At 39.5% G+C, this 20,139-nt stretch overlaps 1 protein-coding gene across 1 annotated transcript in view; it reads right to left on the bottom strand.

Moving 5' to 3' along the window:
* The window catches only part of ralgapa2 (Ral GTPase activating protein catalytic subunit alpha 2), a 93,028-nt gene extending 74,644 nt beyond the window's left edge, over positions 1-18,384 (bottom strand). The window contains 3 exon segments of the mRNA XM_047341590.1: positions 1,505-1,554; positions 2,524-2,634; positions 18,096-18,384. Of these exon segments, the coding sequence (XP_047197546.1) occupies positions 1,505-1,554; positions 2,524-2,634; positions 18,096-18,201 (267 nt within the window). The 5' untranslated portion in view covers positions 18,202-18,384.
* Between the last annotated feature and the right edge of the window lie 1,755 nt (positions 18,385-20,139).

Genomic DNA, 20,139 nt, shown 5'->3' with positions numbered 1-20,139 from the left:
TAGCAGGCATGAATCCAGGCTTTATTTACAGGTCAGATGACTGGATGTGAACTGGCGGGGAGGCTATCTATGTGAGGAGTGGAGAAAACCGGAGCGAGACCTCGTTAAGTCAGTTTTCTTTGTTAAGGGATGGGGAGGACCATTCTTGGTGAATTAATTCTAATAGTAATTAAGCTTTCAAACAGCAGGCCCGAGAAGGCCATAGAGAAAAGACTTCATTATAAAGTCAGAATTCTACAAAAGGATGCCAACCTATCGCCAACTATCAGCAAATAAACAGATAATGCACACTCGAATTGTGCTACTTCACATAATGCATCAAGCAGACAGCAACAAAACGACAGGACCAAAAGATAACAGATGCCATGTGTTACATATTCCTGACAAGCAAATTAGGAATCCATAGCAAAAATGTCTTGAAAATTGGGTTTGGACATTTTCCAGACTTTGCCTTTCACATATGAATAATATATAATACTAATATAATATATTTTACGATAATAAAGTGTCCAGAACATTCAGGTGAGGGGTGGCACCTGGCTAGAGCAGCAGAAGGCAGGAGATTACATATAAATTGCACTGTGGGAATCACATGTTTTTTGTTTACAGCACATCGACAAAAACTCTTGAATCTGGTTGTCTTTCCAAGTTGTCATCTTCGTCTGTGTGTTCTTCGTGTCTTTTTCATCCTGAGATACTTATCAGCTCACTCATTTTTTACTGGGGAGCTGGCAGCAAAATCTAAGGAAAATGTCCACAGCAACAGACTGAGACATTTGCGTTCTCATATACAGCCCCTCTGGAAATTTCCGGAAAATGTCCAGAGTTCTTGTCTGAAAGCATTTTTATTATCTGCTGTGATGTCTTCATTTTCATGAGAAGAACTTACTCTTCGCTGGACATGATGCAAGGAACACACCCACACACTGGTCCCAGGTGATCATAAAAACTAGGACAACACACACTGCTCAAAGAGGGACAAACAGACTGTCCCACATATTTTTTTCTTGTTTTGATTTGCTGCCATCCGTACAGCCCTGCCCTGTGCAAATGTAACTGGAGAGCTGACTGTTTGTATTGGAAACTGGAGCTGCCTCTGCTGTCAGGTGGGAAAACAACGTAAGGGACTTTAACCCGCATGTGCAACAAATGAGTGTTCAGAAAAACAGAGGGAGGGGCTACAGAGCCAGGGATACCCTACAACATGCAGACACAAGATGTGCCTCCTGTAAATTTGCATACACACCATGGTTTTCAAAACTGAACAGAAATAAATGCAAAACTCAACCTGTCAAGAGCTGGGGAACCAGGCTTTTTTTCATCTGCACAATCTCCAATTAATTTCCAGGCTATTTGAGGCAAATTCAGGAAGTAACTAGGTTATACAGAATGGCACCATGGAAACTGCGGTCCCACCCCCGAGTTCAGCAGTAAACAGGTTGAGGCTGTAGCAGCTATCAGCGGAAATCAGAGAAGGATACGGAAAAAGAACAAAATTACTTACTTCAAAAATAAAGAGGATAGAGTCCAGCTCCTCCCTTTGAGATTTGTTCCCTGAAACACAAGGAAAGAACACAGCCCTTTAAACACATAACCTGGAGCTGCACTGCATTAGCTTCATCAATAATGTAACAATAACACGGGTTCACTTTGTGAACATTCACTCAAAGGAACTGCTGTTACCACGAAAGCATACTCCCAGTGGAAATGCAGCCCCTACACATGTCAGGGTTATACTGGTTATACTGGACATTTGTTTTTCTATGGGCTTAGGCTCATTTCTCTGTATCTAAGGGGCAGAGGGAAATACACCCCCGCTGTAAGACACACCACGGAGAGGGTTAATTATTGAACCACTATTGAGGGTGGTGGTCAACTAGTCAGTGTGCAGTTAAAACCAAAAAGACCAAGTCAAAACCTCCTGTATGGCTAACTGTGTATGGTAAATGTGCTAAATTAAGGACATGGAAACTGTGGAATGTTAATACATTGATTAACATCTTCATGACGTTGTCCTATTTGCATTCTGTCTAGTGTCAGTTGGTCTCAGCCCTTTATTTGTTTGTACATCAGCTCAATTGGACTTTAACCAGACTTGGTTATCGGGAGGTGGCAGGTTTAAGTCTGTCTAACAAATGCAGCTCCTCAGGGTAAAATCTTTAAAGGTTCAGGGTTTCTCACACAGTGCACAGCGACGTCTGCCTCTCTGACACTCACTGAACAGGGTAGGCAGTGGAGAGAGGTGTGCCTCTCACTGGCAGGGCAGGGCTGTCTTCTATTAAAAGTACAGTAGCTAAGGTTTGTCAAAAAGGTCGCTACAAGTACTTTACTTGAAATTAACTGCGGTAAAGGGGTTTGATTAAACAAATGCCAACTCATTTAGAAAGAGCAATGGCCAATAGAGAAACTTGGGAAGCAATGGTGTAACGTCAGTCTTTCAGGCGGTACTCGACAGACCGATCACTGACTTGCTCACGAACATACAGATATGCAGCGTCCAACCGAAAAAAGGTTTGTACCCACCTTTTTGTTTTAAGTTGCTTTCCAGTGTAATGAAACTTTCATAGAAGATAAAATAAATCTGAGAACAGTTGTTCTCGAAGAATGCCTTCAGTTCACTCTTGTCGATGATATCTGTGGGAGAAAAGGGAAATGCTGTCAGTGACACGTTGAATGAAGAATGTTGCCGACAAATTCAACCTTGTTGTTAGAATGCATCGTGATCAGAGAAACAACTTAATGTAAAATGAAATGGAATTCTGATTAAACCATACTATTCGCTTGCTTAAATTGTTTTCCTGGTAATAAAGGTTGCATTGCAGATAACAATACAATACGATTCCACAAACTCATTTAAAGAAACAATAAATGGTCCTTCTAGTTTGGTCAGAACATCAACTGCTGATGACTTTCTTCTTCAGAATATCTTTTTTATAATTTGCTGTCCCCAACAGCTGAAAAAATAGTCACTGTTAATTGATATAGGCCAATATTTGATTTTGTCAGTATCACTAGCACCTATGAAACGTTGATGTTTTTTGTCACTGTAGACAAATAAAAAAATCACAAGTCTTTTACAAATTTATTTTCAGGTTGTTGATTGTTTCTGAGTACGTTATGAGTGCCTTTCTTTAACTTAGAGATGCTCTCCCGAACTCTTTGCTGTCTCTTTAATTAACAACTGTCAGTGTTAAAATCACAGTTGCACAAATTACTTTCTACTTCTTCCCCATTTCGCAGACTACATCTGTTTGACATCGAGGCAAATTGCTTCACTTCCTTGTCCCGCATGATTTCACCCACCTGTAATCACGAGAGGAATGATGAAAAGTTTTATGGAGATGTTGAAAAGCAACTTCACCAGCCAATATGATCATTTCACAATTCTTAAAGATTTCCAAAACATCCCTCTTCTGCTGATGATGCAATACAGCATGATCTAAGACTTCAGATACAAGGACACACGTGTTGAGCCACTGACCGAATGTTCAACTCATGTTTTGAGGGCATCTCTCTCACTGCTGCTGACCAACACGCTGCTCCACAGTATGTTGGATAATGTTTCATTCCCAGGGTTTTCTGCACTTTTATCGAGAGTCAAAGCATTTCTGAAAGTGCACTCAGTAAATAAATGCTGGTGTGACATACTGTAGGATAATTCATTTTCCTAAAATAGGTATTTAGTTGCCATTTAGGATGTTACATTCTCATCACAGCTTAGTGAGTTTGGGGATTATTTAGCATGAATTTTTTTATTTTTTTATTATGAAAAAGTCTGGTCTGGATCGAGGCCAAGCTGAGGCACAATGACGTGCAACACACTGGAACTGACAAAAACCTAAACTCATGTAATTAATCCCTCTCATTTGCCATACTTATAGAATAGTGATAATGAAATAGGCCTGGGCTGAATCATCAAATATAGGCCAGGAGGAGCCCTGCCCCAATAACGGCAATTAAAGTTCACCTTCTGTTGCCATTTCCCCCTCTACCACATGGCAAACTGGAGGACGCCCCGAAGCAGTCCAGCTCATGTACAGTGCTGGAACTCAGTAGTAGTAGTAAGACTCTGATGCGTTATCTTTACCCTGAAGATGATGAAAATGCATGATGGGAAAATCAAGGTAAAGCTAAGGTGTAACTTCTGATAAAGTGGTTGGTTTTCTTTCAATTTAATTTGCAGCACAAACTATTTTCACTTACATTTTATTGTAGCTACTAAGCCTACTTGCTAGCTGCTACTATCTGGCAAGTAATACAAACAAATGGTGATAATTTTTAAAGGTGTATCAAGTGATAATTCATTGGTAAGAAAGACCTCAACCCCCCCAACCACATCCAATGCTCCAACACCATTTCTCAAAAAAAGCAACACTTCAGTAAATGCTCCTTTGCTCCTGGCCTGAAGTTAAGCACATCTGCTAAATTCACAATACACATTCAAGCACAAACACTGACACACATGAGTGCTCACCCTCCCAAACACCATGGACTTAGAGGAAAACTTTAATAGCACATGTAATGATTGGCCAAGCAATGACCCCGTCCCACAGCCAGTGATAGTTAGCTCTCAGTAAATGTTCTGGTACGAATTGCAACACTAGAAGTTGTGGAAGTAACACTACTGTTGTGGCTACTGTTTTATCTGCAGCATCCATTTATCTTTACAGAAACAATAAAGATACTGGTTTCTTCCCACCCAGCGTTGTAAGCTTGAGTTGCTTTGGGTTTATCTCTGAGCTGGGAGCATCAGCTAATCCAGATAGCTTGTTGTCACTATAGGTAGCTGGATGATGAACCGCTCTGCAGTACCAAAACAACACTCCTGTCTTAAACTCCCATGGGCCTTTAACAAGAGGATATATGCAGTCAAGTGCGGAGAATGGACTTGAGCTTTTACCCAGACAAACACGTCTCAAAGACGTTACTTTATTGTGAAATGTGGCTGCAAATGATCTGAATGTCACTTTAAGGGTACAAATAGATTTTATTTTGGTTTGGTTTGTTTTTAGAAAATGTATTGTCACTGTTCTTAGGCAAAAGAAAAATGCTTTTAAGTTGTGCTGCCATTAAAGAGCAGAAATGTGACTGACATGTTTTAGTTTTTACCACTGTTTATTCTGTTGGGAGGATTTCCTATAAAAACTCCTATAAAAAGAGTGTGTGTGTTGAAAAGGTATGAGCATGTTTATCAAGCATTTTAAGGTGGGCTGTTCAGGTAGGACAGGTTCAACTGGCCTGTGTTCTACAGTTAGAACATGACTTAAGATCAGTTTAAGATCGGATTCAAGGAAAATATTGCTGCCTAGTATCAACCAAGATTCAAGATTCAAACACGTCTGATCAAACATCAATTAAGAGAACGTCTTGATATCAAAAAGGTCTGATCTGCAAATACTAAACGTGTGTATATAAGAATGACAGAAAAACGACAGAGAGGATTTTTATAATAATGATTCTAATTTGAATATTGTTGAGTGGTGAGGTGTTTCACATGTCATGTCACACAGCCATCACAGATCACAGCTCTCCAGGCTACAGATTCCCTGCTCTCCATCTGCTCAGAGGCTGCTAACAAGCCGCCAGAGCGTGACGGATGGTGGGAGGGGCCTTAAGGGGGGGAAGAAAACATTTAAAAAGAACGATCACAGGGATTCTGACACTGAGCAGGAATCTCAGGTGGACACTAACCCTCTTGGAAAAGGCTGACAAGACACTGATCGGCCTCCCTGTAGTCAAATTCAGACAGACAGTCTAGGTCTTTTTACTCAAATTGGCTGCAGAGTTACTGCCTACCCTTCATATAGCTACAGCAAGCCTCATTAAAGATAGTAATGAATGAAAAGTCGTGATGAATTGTCTGTTACTATTGGTCAATCCACAACAGCAATGATGCTGAGGAGTTCTCCTTTTTCAAGCGGTCTGGTTAAGGTCTTATTTTTTTGTTTTAAAAAAAAGGGACCGTTTGAATGGAAGGATGAAGTTGGACAATGGCTGTAAGCATTGTGAGCGCTGATATCCAGTGAGACCCTTCACTCAATGGCTTCACTGTATTCTCAGGTAACAGCATGTGGACAGAAAGAGGCAGAACCTGTTTTCCGAGCCCTAGGAATGCAGGGGATGACACTGTATCCTCTGAGGCCGAAAAGATAACTGTGTCCTTCAATTGACACCCCTCCGTCTGCAGGACTCCCATGTCAAACACAAGAAAACGCTGGTGAAAGAAGAGCAGCTGTAGAGAGCCGGGGTCACACACAGAGCTGTTATGGCGGGAGAAAACCGTAGCTGTTTTCAGATATGACCTGCAGGTAAAATCCGGAGAATTGGCTATACAGACTTTAGCCAGAGTTTGACTTTCACACATGCACAACACAGCGGGAGGTTCTCTGCACAGATGCATTCACAACCGCATCAAATCAAGGCTGTGTTATTCAGGGGAGACGTTGAGCAGCCGGGTGCAGCGGACAGAGGCAGGAAGTGACATATTAACTCTGCTGCGGAGATCAGCACTTTTTCACCGGGAGATATTTGTTTTCCTTTTCTTTATTTTTCAACACTTTTCTTGTTGATGAATGTTAAAGAGTTAATGAAAAGGGAAAAGAGAAAACCCAGCCAAGTTTTCGTAACGTAACAAACCAGAAGTCAATTGCTCCAAATGCTATCCAAGTAATTCTACTTCGTACTGAATTAAGCTAAATACTCAGCTCGCGTTTATCAGCCGCCTTAACTTCTCCACTGTTCTGCAAGGTGATCATTAAGTCACTGTTGTCGTTAACTGACAAATGAACTGAATAAACCACGGTCTGCATACTGCTGACAGTGATGACTTAATGATGCACAGACCTGCAATCTTCTAAAGTGGAATTAATAAACGCAGCCAAACAGAGCAGCCGTGGCAGGTTTGGGTTGGACAGTGACGTTCCCCCGTTGTGATACGTTTCCTGTGCTGAACTGTCTGGGAAGAACAGATGTTTCACCCCCGTGTCAGAGGACCGACCGGAAAATAATAACATGCAGTCAGGGCTGAAGGATAATGTAATATTTTGGAAGGCAGAAAAACAAAAGCATCTTCTCAAAATCTGTTCTGTGAAAACAGATATTATCAGCTCACTGTCATTCCAGCATAAACTATCAAAAAAAAATATACCACCCAATATGTTATTATTTTCCAACGTCTGGCTGGATAAATATAAATATGTTTATGAATACTAAATGTATTTAAATAAAAGGGGTGTATCTATTAAACTGAATTGAAAAGCATATAATACAATTTGCAGTTTTAATAGGCTGTTTTAAAAAAGAGTTATAGAAAAATACAAGAGACTTGATAAATGATAATTTGATAAATAATAAAGGAATTCTTGTAATATTGGGTTTGGCTTTATGCACTAGTAATGCTAACTAGTGTGTTAGCAGTCACGTCATGAGGTAGAGTTTTATGTGTAATAAGGGTAGGCGTTATAAGCTCGGCTTCAGACTCGGCTTTTTGTTGTTATTATTGTAAAATAATTGTAGATATAAAAAACTTGAAATTAATAGAAACTTTTTTGTTCGTTTTGCATTGTTTATTCTGTGACATAAAATTGTTCATATCTGAGCATATGGGCAAACACAAACAAGGGCAAATATCAAGTGATTTCATCACAACACTGAGGGTCTCATTGAAATGCTGAAAGCTTCAAAGCATTATCTTTTGATATGCAACAACTTAACAAAGTTAACCATGGAAAGAAGGATGCCACCCAACTGGTCGCTCTGTTGCTTGCTATTCAAATGAAGTGATGTTAAAGTGGGTTTTCCCAGCATGCACTAAGAGAGTGCACACAGCGGAGTGCACACTGGGCTTGTTAGCGAAAGTGGGTGAAGGTCATCTACTCAGCTGAAGCGCATGCATATTTACACAATCAAAAACCAAACGTCAGGCTTCTCTGCCCACCGCTCCCTGTTCAAACTTAATCCTCACACAATGCATGCAATAATAAGAGCCCACATTTAATGCTCAAAGGCTTGTGTCAAACCACAGTTTGACCCTTTGGGCAACTTACAATGTATGTCGTTTATACCATCTGAAGCAGAGTCATTAATATGCAATGCTATACTCAAAAAGCAGTCTAATCTGCCCTTTGATCACACACATGCCCTCGTTTGCAATAGCTCTGGGCTGGCTAACACTGCAGGTGCACTATATTCCTGCCAGGGAGGAGACGGGCAGAGAGAAAAGACTGATACGTTTCATTGGCAGTATGCTCAGATTTGACACAGAGGACTCTTTAAGAGCCCCAGCAGAGGGATGCCTGGAGGGCGCCGACACACAGAAGAGATATGGGGGTGTTAGCTAAAGTGGAAGCTGATGGATGCAGCCTAAATGGTCTACAAACAAAAGGGGAACCAAGAGAAAATCAAAGAGACTGGAGGAGATTTAAATAAAATGACATATAAAAAAATTAGGGGTTCCAAAAAATGTATTTCAAAAGATCAATTTTGAATATCAAACATCAAAAGTCTATGATTAAAGCGAGGTTTGTATAAGAAATATTTTTAAAAAAACAATACATTTTTGTCACACCCCTTTTACTATAATTTTTTTAATAGTTTTAAGTTCTCTAGTCTGTTTCAAGGTTGTATCACAACTAAAAAGTTCATATATGAGCTGCAAAATTATCCTTTATAAATTATGGATATTGTATTCTATATGCTGTCTATTGTCACATTTTAAAATCCAATGGCCACCGCACAGATAAAAGAAGAATGACGTATACAAAATAAACTAGATCAGCTGTAAACGGTGCTTTGTAATCCACAGCTGGGTGAGGAGGTTGATATTTGACCACAGTGAATGGAGGTTAATAATAAATCTCTAGCAACCAGCTGAGGAAAGCGAGTCTGTCACATGATGCAATTTACAGTTACAATAACAATAGGTAGCAGGCTGTACGAGCCTCATTGGGCGGCTGGATAACAAGCAGCTGCCTCTATTGCTGTTGAATGTGCTCGGAACTGTGCCAATATTTTTCCTCTTCCTCTTTTCTCTGTAGTGATAAGAGACTCGTCTTCTATACGTCGTTTATAAAGCTTTCAGTTTGCAGAATATTGTGATTGTAGAGAGTGGGGTAGACAATTTGGAGCTGCCATTGCTAGTCCAGAGAAAATATTAACAATTGGCTTGGCCATGTCATATATCATCCTCTATGAGAAATACATTCACTGATAATGATTAACACACTGTTGGGCTGAAGCAATGGACCAAAGCATGCTTCTCTCTCTGAGATGAGCTGCATTTTATATAGGCTTTGTCCATCTGTGCTAACTGAACCTTTAAAATGTCAACAGGCTTGTAACGCCTCTGAAATTATAGGAAGCTCATTGTAAATACAACAGCAGTGTCATCAAATCATTATTATGATTATTAAACGGGTTATTATTAATTATGATTCATGTTGTGTTATGTTTCAGAGCTCAGTACAAAATAAAGCTACCATAAAATAAATCTCAAGAAATGTAATTATTATGAAGGGCTTTTCCTGCAACACTTTTGATGCATGTAATTTCATTATGATGCCACTGTGCCAAACACTGCATGAATGCCTCTTGACTTGCAGTCAGTGTCTGGCTGTGTAACAGATTGGGGCCAATGAATCTAAACAGAGCGCAGTGTGAAACATCCATGGTAGAAAATGGCAACGCCTGACCTTACCCCAGTCCAAGCTCACACATTAGAGAGTGGTTTATCTCTACAGCTTAGGTCTACAGAGCTGATAAACTGGTAACTTTCACTTTTCTTCTTCAAGTAGATCTAACATTTTTATCTTTATCAACACAGGGCTTGTATTCATTTCCCTGGAACATGACTGAAACAGTTTTGAAAGACAAAGAAGCTCAAATTGAGGATAGATGCAATATAATTTGATTTCAATGTATACAGTAAAATAAACATAGCAATATATTCCTATATCAATAATTTGCTCCTCTTCCAGCAAAAGTACAAAAGGCCAAAATTCATGTCAAGAAACTCTTGAATCTAAAAGGAAAAGTTAGACTTCTACAGGTTGTAGTAAAAAAGCCTTAAGATTTGTATTATTTTCTCAAAGACTTTATGAGATGTCTTTTTTCTCAAGAAAGGTCTAAAAGTCTTTTTTCCTACATGAGCCTCCACCCTTGGTCTCATAAATACACTTCAGATGAAAACAAAATCTTTTAGCAACAGTTCCTTTCCTTGGTAGTAATGGATTTCTTCAACATAAATCTTCAGTAATGGGTTCAGAGAACACATGAATAAGTTATATTGATGTAGTAGCCAACAACTATTATCTGTGTAATAGTGGAGAGAACTGGTCTGGGCACAAGTTCATGTTGGTGCATGTGTGTGAGTCGCTCCCTGTGAAACCGTTGGCCCTTCCTACACTTATGAAGTGACATGGCTCCAGCGCCAATCAGCACTGATGTAAACATAACACCCAGGAGGAAATTTAAATCCCCTCGCCCCCTTTCAATGCTGTGACTAACACTGTAAACACACCTGCCACCACAGCGATGTTGAATCAGAAACACCACGGCTCATCCATATCCTTTTATACAGTTTATGGGCAACACACAGCATGGCACAGACATGCTAACAATGCCAGCCATGCTAACTGGCTGCTTGGTGCCACGGAGTGGTTTCTTTTCTTGTTCATCCTCCTAATTTTGAACCGTCAGAGCATTTTGACCAAGGATAAATTGATTTGGAGCCTTAATGGTTGGTTCCCAGCTGGAACCAAAACATAGCAGGTTTTCAGTTGAAGACCATGATGATCTCATTGGGTGTGTCATATTGTACAGGTTGGAAAGGTCTATTATGCATTGTGCATAAACAACCATCAATAATGCAGCCACCAGTGAGCACAGCACTGAAATAAGAATCGCTTTTTGTCGGCTCTCCTGTGCACAGTGTATCTTTATTCAGTTATTTTGGTCAGAGACACTGGCGCTAGTCATAAACATTGTTTACATAATCTTCAAAGTCAATTGAAAAAGTCTAAGCTTTAAATACAAAAAAAACATATTTTTGAAATTCCCTTTTCTACATTAGTTTATCACCCAGGACCAGTCACTTGAGTTGTCAACTCAAACTATGGTCTGAACACACTGTGCTGCACTGCAGCCCTGTGCTAACACTGTAAGCCAAAGTTAAGTGTTTATTTTTCCTCTGGCGTCAAAGCTGGAAATCCATAGCAGATTAGTGAGAGCTTGGGCAACATAAAATGTAAATCCACTTTGAGATCAAATCTTGTTAACATATGCTGCCCAACTTAAACCACATGTGTTGGACTAGGTTCTGCAATTATAAAAAGCAGGACAGGTACACGGTGTAACAAGACAAACTGGTTTTTCATGTGCTGTGTAAAATTCCCACAGATATTATCCCCTAGAACACAGGGCCCTGGTGTTTTCATATCTTTATCTCTCCAGCAGGCCAGCAGCTAACTGAAAAAAAGCCTTTCATTCAGCACCATGTGATTTATATCACGTTTGAAATTTGGGTTTTAAGGAAGCTGCAGAGACACATGACAGTAAGGGAAAAGCAAGGCCAAGAATATTGCCACGCTTTTGTAGATTATGAATATAACACATGGTGGAGGTTAATCACATCTTTATATATAGAATTTGAGTGTTACATCATGTAGCCCAATAAAAACAAAACTATAATTGGTAAACTTTGAACTCCCCTTTAGAAAAAGCAGCTTGCTAGAAATAATGAAATATTGGTTAATCAGTGTAATGCACTTGATCGCAAAAAGCGTAAAAAATATTACTAATTAATATATTAATATAATATTCTATATTTTGAGTGCAAATGAGGACACAAACAAGAAACTGAAATAGATTCAAGTATTTATGTCATGCAAGCTTTACATGTTTCAACTCCCATCTATTTTAACAGGGCAGATCATTACGGAATCTGCTCTGTGATAGTATATAGAGACTGATGGGAAATTACTGATCTAAACCTTCTGGGGCATTAAAAACCAAAAAAGCAAAGAAACCCATAAACCATCCCCATTAAAGACATCCCTCGTTAACTACAAAGACCAGTTACTGATTTGATAAATAATCTTTATTTTAGTATGAACGCACTGCAACATCCACATAATTCCAGTGAGGGCCTGTGAGATGCTACATGTAGTGATCCTGAACCAGTAATGTCAATTATCCAGCTTTGCTGCTGCTGCGTTATCTATCATGGCATAGTTTGCAATCCTAATGACTCAGGTACAGTGGTACAGGAAGTCTTTATACAGCCAAACGCATATCTCGACTCTGCCACCAGTTCAGAGGACGCAACATTCATATTAACAGCATGTGCGGGAGTGCAGAGAATCAAAAACTATATATATATATATTCACATTCATATGTTCGTCTTTAATTACTACATGTTTAAACTCCAATCCAGGGAAGATGATATATTTTTTTTCCACTTAGAAATTACACACAAATTCACAGAAAGCTGAGGTGTCCCTGTTAACCACCAGCACTTAAACGCAGCATGCATTTGTGGATGTGTAAGGAGCTGGAGACTCTTCTCAAAACTCTGAACACAAATGTAACTGATCAGTGCAGTACACACATTTAATAATCTTTAAATAAATTTAAATAACTAGACACGTTTCCATGGACCAATATTCTGATATTAACCTGATTAAGACAATAGGACACTGCCATGTCATTTTCAGATTACCGTAACCCAAATAAGGTCATACAAAGAAAAAGCAATAATGTAATTTTAAATGACACGTGGAGTATTGCAATATTACGTAGACATGTACATTATAAGGTTTAATCGCATTATTAGTCCCATTAGAGTTTTCAGATCATTTTGTGACATCGTCATACAGCAGTTGTCAACTGCTTGATGACACGTGTTGTGGTTAAGAGAGTAAACAAAATAGCGCTTTTTCAAAATTTGAAAGAAAACACTTAAAAGGGTTTATGATAGCATTGGACATTAATCAATTTCAGGGGGGTTTTAAAATTCTGGTGGGAACATCAGATATATGTGACGTACTAGATATAATGTTGACGTGAGTCATAATCAGACTTTGCTCGGCGCCATGTAAACAGAAATAAGATTGGAATATACTATTAGCAATTAACATAATCAGACTAATGTCTTCTTCTGAATAAAGTCAACTGAACAGCTGAAGTTAGAAATATGTATGTAATGTTAATGTATAAACATTTATTCTGGTTGTGATGCATTTGTAAAATTGGACATGTGTTTCACGTGTATTCAAATTGACTTGTATTTGTGTGTCGATAGGAACACATTTGTATTAAACACACAATTCATTACAATAAATATATAAATCTTATTTTTTATATATAGATCATATAATATATTTATGATCATTTTGAGTCTAATTTCTCACCATATTTATAGGACCTGTATTTTGCTTTTCCCCCAAAACATTAACCACAGTAGTTTAATTGTGCGTTTCAAATCGACTTGTGACTGTTGTTAAAGTGAGGGGGGAAAGGGAATCTCACTCCAAAGCTCAACACCACAGAGGGTCACTTGACTATGACTGTAACATTATGCACAAAAACTGGACTATTGGAGCAGGGGCTGGTGAATTTTCATCCTTATCAGTGCACAGCCTTTACTTCAGACAACTTCAGCGTGTGATAGCTTAGTGAAAGTTGATAAAACCCCATTTATAACTTTTCACTGTGGCAGTTGAACCACACTCGGAGAAAACCCCTTAAGTGCTTGTATCATGTCGACATGGTGTAGGATGGGAGATGACAAGAGGCTGAAGTTGTTCACAAGTCTAATCTGAGGGTTTCACAAAGGAGGAGAATCAGAAGTCGAGTGATCTCAGCTTTTACTTCAGCCACACGGAGGACCTTCTTAAGAGCCCTTCCAGAGTTGCGCTCATTGTTTCCTCTGGTGCTTCACCTTGTGATTTCCTTTTATACCAGCAGTGCTTTCAGTTGACCCTGACCTCGGCAACACTTAGAGCCTGAACACAGAGAAAAGTAGGGTGCAATAACATTACAGAGTGCAGAGCTTCTTTAAAAACTGCATTACCTTTGGCTGCAAACTCACACACCTCCACCCACAAACAAACACACCTGACTGTTATCACTGACAACACATTCTCTGTTGTTCCCATACAGTTCAGAAACAGGTTCAAGTTTAGCTTGTTTACCTTCTTGGGAGAGAACAAAAGGAGAAAAAAACACCTACTTTGCGTTTTCTATTAAGTTGATTAGGTCATGTAGTTACTTGTCCTTCAACCATTGAGCCCATGCCCAAGTCCTCATGATAGCACATCATATTTGAGCTTGCCAGTGAATCACTACTATTTCCAGCAGCACTTACTGCTCCACAGCCAACCTGGCACTCTGACCTCCCTGTGGAGGGAGCAAGTGAAAAGAAAAATATCTCAGTCGGGACTCAAGATGTTATTACCCCAGACAAACTCATGTAGTCAAAACTGGGACTATGTTTGCATGGACACTAATATTCCGACTATTGACTTTATTCAGAATAAGAATTTTTTTCAATTATCGCGTTTACATGAGAAGCTAATATAATATTCCATTCATACATGTTACAGAGCATAGCCTGATTACGACTCACATCATTACATCCACTATTTCAGGAGTTTTTCAAACCTCAGCCTGAAATAGTTAAATGTACGATGCTACCGTATAACATTTTGGGTGTTTTCTTTCAAATTTTGCAAAAGCTACAACACCTTTTCATTTTCCCATCTTGTTTACACCCAGGTAATGCGTTGTCAAAGAGTTGTTAAATGCCATATGTGGATGTTGCAAAATGCTGTGAAAACTTCAATAGGACATCATCATGCGTTTAAGATGTATGCACTAAGATTAAAATACTCCACATGCCTTAATTCAATAATTGCTTATTCCGAGTATGACCTTATTCAGGTTAAGGAAATCAGAAAATGCTGTTTCCATGGCAGTGTTATTTTCAGACTATTGGCTTAATGGGGTTTGAAATATTGGTGTCCATGTCAACACTCAGTGATGGATCTCCTACTGCTTGCCTTTTGACCGCTAACTTCATGCTTATTTTGGGACTTATTTGAGTAGCTGTGTGTGCAGCAGGGGATGCAGAGTGAGTTGGGCCAGAGCACGACACTAGAGGAGAAGAGGAATAGCAGATTGTGCCTCCACTGAAAGAAGCAGTGGGTGATCAGGTGGTTTGCTGGGCTCCTGTAATTAACAACCCTCAGCCACATCAATCCAGGCATGACCAGTGAATTAACATGCAGCAGCTTTCACACTCCATCCCACAGCTCAGTGAGCAGAAAACCAATACAGAGCCTCTCTGAAAATAGCCCCGACCACAGATTGTCCACTCAGCCACAAACTACCAATACTATGACTGGATTCAACAAGCTCGCTTAACAAATTTCTGGCGTCGGTGGTAAAATGCAACAGAGACAATGACACACAACTTATGTAATGTTAACATTAGACATCTTGAAGCCAAATAGGCAATGAATTCAGGGAAGTTAACAGGCTGCAAGTAACTTTTACTTGTTCAACTTTGCTAGAAAAGATGTTGGGACATTTTTAAACCTGAGACATTTTTTATTAATATCCTTCTTAACATCATCTTCACCTTGATGGCATTCACTATTTAGGATGTGGTAGATACATTTGTAAAACTACTTTGGCAACTGCCCAATTTAAAAATAAAAAATGCAGGTTTAACTGTTCTCCACCGACGCATTTTGAAACTTTTTATGTTGTGACATTTTTACAATCATCATATGAGAAGATTTAACTTTTTTATCCAGTGTAAAGGCTTCTCTTGCAAATAATATGAAGAGTGTTGTTTACATAAAAACTGAAAACTGTGTTGGGGCAGCTGTATTCTTCAGTCCCTGTCCTGTCCTCGTCCTTCATCAATGTGTCCTGTCCACACAGGAACCAGCAGCACCAGGAGGAAATCCTTCCTGAAGGCATCGTAAAATCTGCCGCGCTGGCGGACAGTGACACGTAGGCTACTATCAGCCGCTGGCCAAACCAACCTTATCTTTAACGGCACATGAGGGAAAGAAAAACAGAGCTCCATGTTGATCTCCTCTATGGTTGGGCTAGTCTTCACATTGAAGGTATGCTGTGACAGCAACAAGAACCATAAGCTTCTAAACACTATTGGCTGTCAGTTGTGCCGCTGTGCAAGAAATCAATAAAACAGCAAAGATGACACTATATGAAAAGGTGACAAGCAACACATGCACCAGTTAAACAAATGGTTGAAACCTTTAACTTCTCAACAGCACCTTGTTCCCAAAGAGAGTCTTCCTTTCCACTTATTCCCACTTACTGGTTGCTAGTGCAGACATAACTTCACTATCAAGCTGCTAAAAGTAAAGTGATATTCAAACCCTGACACTGTCCCTGTAGTAAGGACAAGTGATTTGAATGTGCTAGTGCTTCACAGTTTTCATGTCTGAATGAATTTAGGTTAAATGGCACCAGAATCAGTCACACATCTGAAAGATTTTGGATATATATATATACAAACATATAAAAACGTAACTTTGAACCATATGTTATGGTATTTTGGTAAATATCAATAAAAAATAAAGCTAAATACCGCAATATTAATCTTAATTGCACAGCCTGACCAGGGGTGTTCTGCTATTCAAAGCTTCCATGTACTATTTAAAACAGATCCTGTTTTTAGCTATTCTGGAGTTACAATCCAACATAATTGTGTAACTATGAATACATATAGAAGCTGATAAGACTAGATATTAATATGCATCACTCGATGGCCATCTTTACGAAACAAGACATTATATGGTATAAGGAGCAATATCCACATGTGAGTGACCTACTTCTCCTGATTTTCCTACATGCCCCACTGTTCCCTCTTGACCATCTTCTTCCTCTCCACCTACTTAACCCTGTTTTATTTGTGCTGAGAGTAAAAGAAACGTCATATACTGTACACTACATTACCCAATAGTAGGAAGCTCATCTAACAAAATGTGAGTATCCTGGTGGAATGAAATTGAAAAAAATGTCAATGCACACATCTAAAATAAAAGAGGCAATGCTGTAGAGTACCAAGTATTGTTTAGTGTGCGTTGGCTCATAAAAGTATGTGGACTTTGATTCAGTAAAACAAAACAGGATGGACGTAAAACTATTAAGCTGCCCTGTCATGTGACTTGTACGTCAATGTTTTGCATAGTGGAACTTGCTTTTAGACATTTACATGAGCAAAAGAATACACACATCACTATATTCTACTCTTTACAATTCAATAATAGCTGATATCAATACACAAAAAACCTTGAAAGTGGATTGGAAATATGTCCCATTACATGTAATACAAAACTCTACAGCTACTCCAGATCAAATTCAAGCCTCTTATTCTGATTATCATCCTTAAGATACCTTGTTTACAATGTATTTTCATGTTGACTGTGACTTTGAAAGCAGGGCTGGGACACCAGCTGAGCCTCAGTGTTGTGACACAAACACTGCACTTCCTTGATCCATGAAAGACACTTGATGGCAACTGAACCAGACAACCAGACTGCCACAGTTCACCTTTAAGAGCTCAACCAGCGACTCGCAGTGTGTCTGGGCGCCTCAGCGATGAGCTGCATGCATGCTTATCACATTATCACGTTTTTAAAGCAGCGAGGATGTCCCAGGAACAATGACAACAAAGGCTGTGGGAAGTATCTGCTGCTCGGCGACGGATGCTCTGACCAGGCAGCATCAGTTAGCATCGGGCTGGCTAGTTAGCAACAAGGAGAGGTAGCTCCCAGAAGCTAGCATCCATGCCTGATGACAGCGGCACTTGTCTGTTTATAGCAAGTCAGCAAATATGAATAAACACAGGCTGTGAGTGGCAAACACTTGGAATTGCAATTGTGAATTTTTGGGGCCATTTTCTGAATGTATATAAGCGGCCAGTTCAGCCCAGTCGCCGCAGTGACAGCCAGCCGGCTAACCGTCGCCCTGACGTTAGCCAGTTAGCCTAGCTTAGCCTCGGCGGCGCAGCAGCAGCAGCAGCAGCAGCACCAGGGAGCCCCGGTGACATTTCTCTCACCTAACAGCGAGCGGAGGTGCTTGAGCCGGGTCAGCACGTCCTTCTTTGGGTCCAGAACTTTCTGTGTAGATTTCTTGACGTCTCCATGGCCCCTGCGAGTGAACATTCCGCTGGGAGTTGCGACAAGTGGAAGCTGAAATCACCCGAGTCTCACCATGCACCAGGGCTCCAGTGTGGCCGTCACTTTCCGCACCAGCCCTCTATGCCTGCTCGGTAAACATTCAGCTGACGGCCGCTGGTGTCCTGCTTCTTTTTTTTTTTTGTGGGTGTGTAAACACGGAAGCGCAGGCTGACAGAAGAGGAGGGGTCACCGGAGATGAACACGCCCCCTTGTTTATAACCATTCCACCTTGCACCTCCATTTGTCTCCGTCGTGCATTTTATTCTGAAGTGTTTCACCTTTGACTCTGTGTTTCTCTGGTGCAAGGAGAAGATTTTGCATCGAGCATTAGAGGAAGACCGGCTTTAGTGCACTACACTGCGTTAGATTGTAAACTAACATTTATTTTCAGTGTGTAGAACAAATTGAAATTCCATTTTAGAATATTTCTCCAAAAGGTAATTCACCAAAAATCAAAGGTTGTCCACTTTAGAATTCGTCATGACAAACTTCCTTCAAGACATAGATCTGATCTGGATCATAACAAGTGAGCCCTCTGTGTCTGAAACCACAGAACATTTATTTTATGAATCAGAAGATCTGCATCACTTGTTATTTCCTAAGTTTGACAACTCTGGCTCTATGTTGACAAGCGAAACTGCAATTGTCGGTGTGCTTTTGAAAAGAATGTTACTCAAGACTTTTTTGCATTCGAAGAGCTTCCTAAAAACTGTGTCATTACTTCTTATCAATGCAATTAATGGGGAAGAAGAATTATGTGAAACTCCATAACTTAATAGAATAACTGGAGTTTGCTGAAAACCACTTTTTCGTTTTCTGTCATATCTTTTAAATGCATTACATTATACATTTTTTTCTCCCAAAAATCCGCTTCTAAGCCTTGTGAGGAAATGCCTGTCAGATGTCTTAAGAGCTGCTCACTGCTCAATGCCGTATTTGATTTGTGATGTGTCTTTGTACACAATAAAGTTGTTTCAAACAGATTTATGAATAGATTCCACTTCCTTTAATCGAAGGGTTTGATAACAGGCTGGGATCTGGTTGTCGTAATAGCTCCTAAGCGCCCTCTAGTGTTCAAGCAGCAGCTGCTCCTCCTCAAGTTCAGAAATAGCAGATTCTTACCATTAATGACATGAATATGTATCAACAAATGTGTTTTTAGTTTTAAGATACACTCAACTGAAAAGAATATCCCGGAGAAATGCAAGACTCACTTCATACCAAATTCACAGGTCCACTTTTATTTAACGTGTCAATGTTCAGATCATCATCCTCTAGCAGAGGTCAATTTTTAATAAGATTGAGAGGGGAGCCAAATTATGGAATGGCTTTTCACAGAGGGGGGGGGTGGGGTAGTCTTATTAACTGTGCCCTAGTTGTCTTTACTCCTTACAGTGCTGGTGTTCAGCAACCGCTTAGAGTGGGTTCAAGTTGTGTTGTGCACTATGGCATTAAATTTGACTCTCAAACAGTGTTGTCATAAGGGTCTTAGTTAAGTCAAGACTGAGTGAAACAAGCAACTCATCCTATATTTGGCACTGGAACAAAGGTCTGTGTGTTTTAATCCCTGTGGACTTAAAAAATGGGAGGATTGTACTCTATTATTTTTGTGCTGTATTTTGTAATTTATTTATTTAATTGCTATACTGATATGGACGTGATATGGACATCCACTAGGAGTTGCAGGGGCTTTAGGGCTTTAAGTACTCTACATGCTGACTCACTGATATCGTTTACTAGGACACTTGTGTTAATTTTTGTGTGTAATTGGGGAATAAAGTGTCCACTATAAAAATAGTTTTTTACTAAATGCAGGGGTAGTGTTCTAGCTCAAATAACAATGTTGTTCTCATATAATATAATATAATATAATATAATATAATATAATATAATATAATATAACATAATATAATATAATATAAT

This window comes from Hippoglossus stenolepis, chromosome 10 (genome assembly GCF_022539355.2).
Source record: "Hippoglossus stenolepis isolate QCI-W04-F060 chromosome 10, HSTE1.2, whole genome shotgun sequence".
In the NCBI taxonomy this organism is placed as follows: domain Eukaryota; kingdom Metazoa; phylum Chordata; class Actinopteri; order Pleuronectiformes; family Pleuronectidae; genus Hippoglossus; species Hippoglossus stenolepis.
Note: the sequence above shows the minus strand (reverse complement) of the source record. Positions and strands in the feature narration are given on the sequence as shown.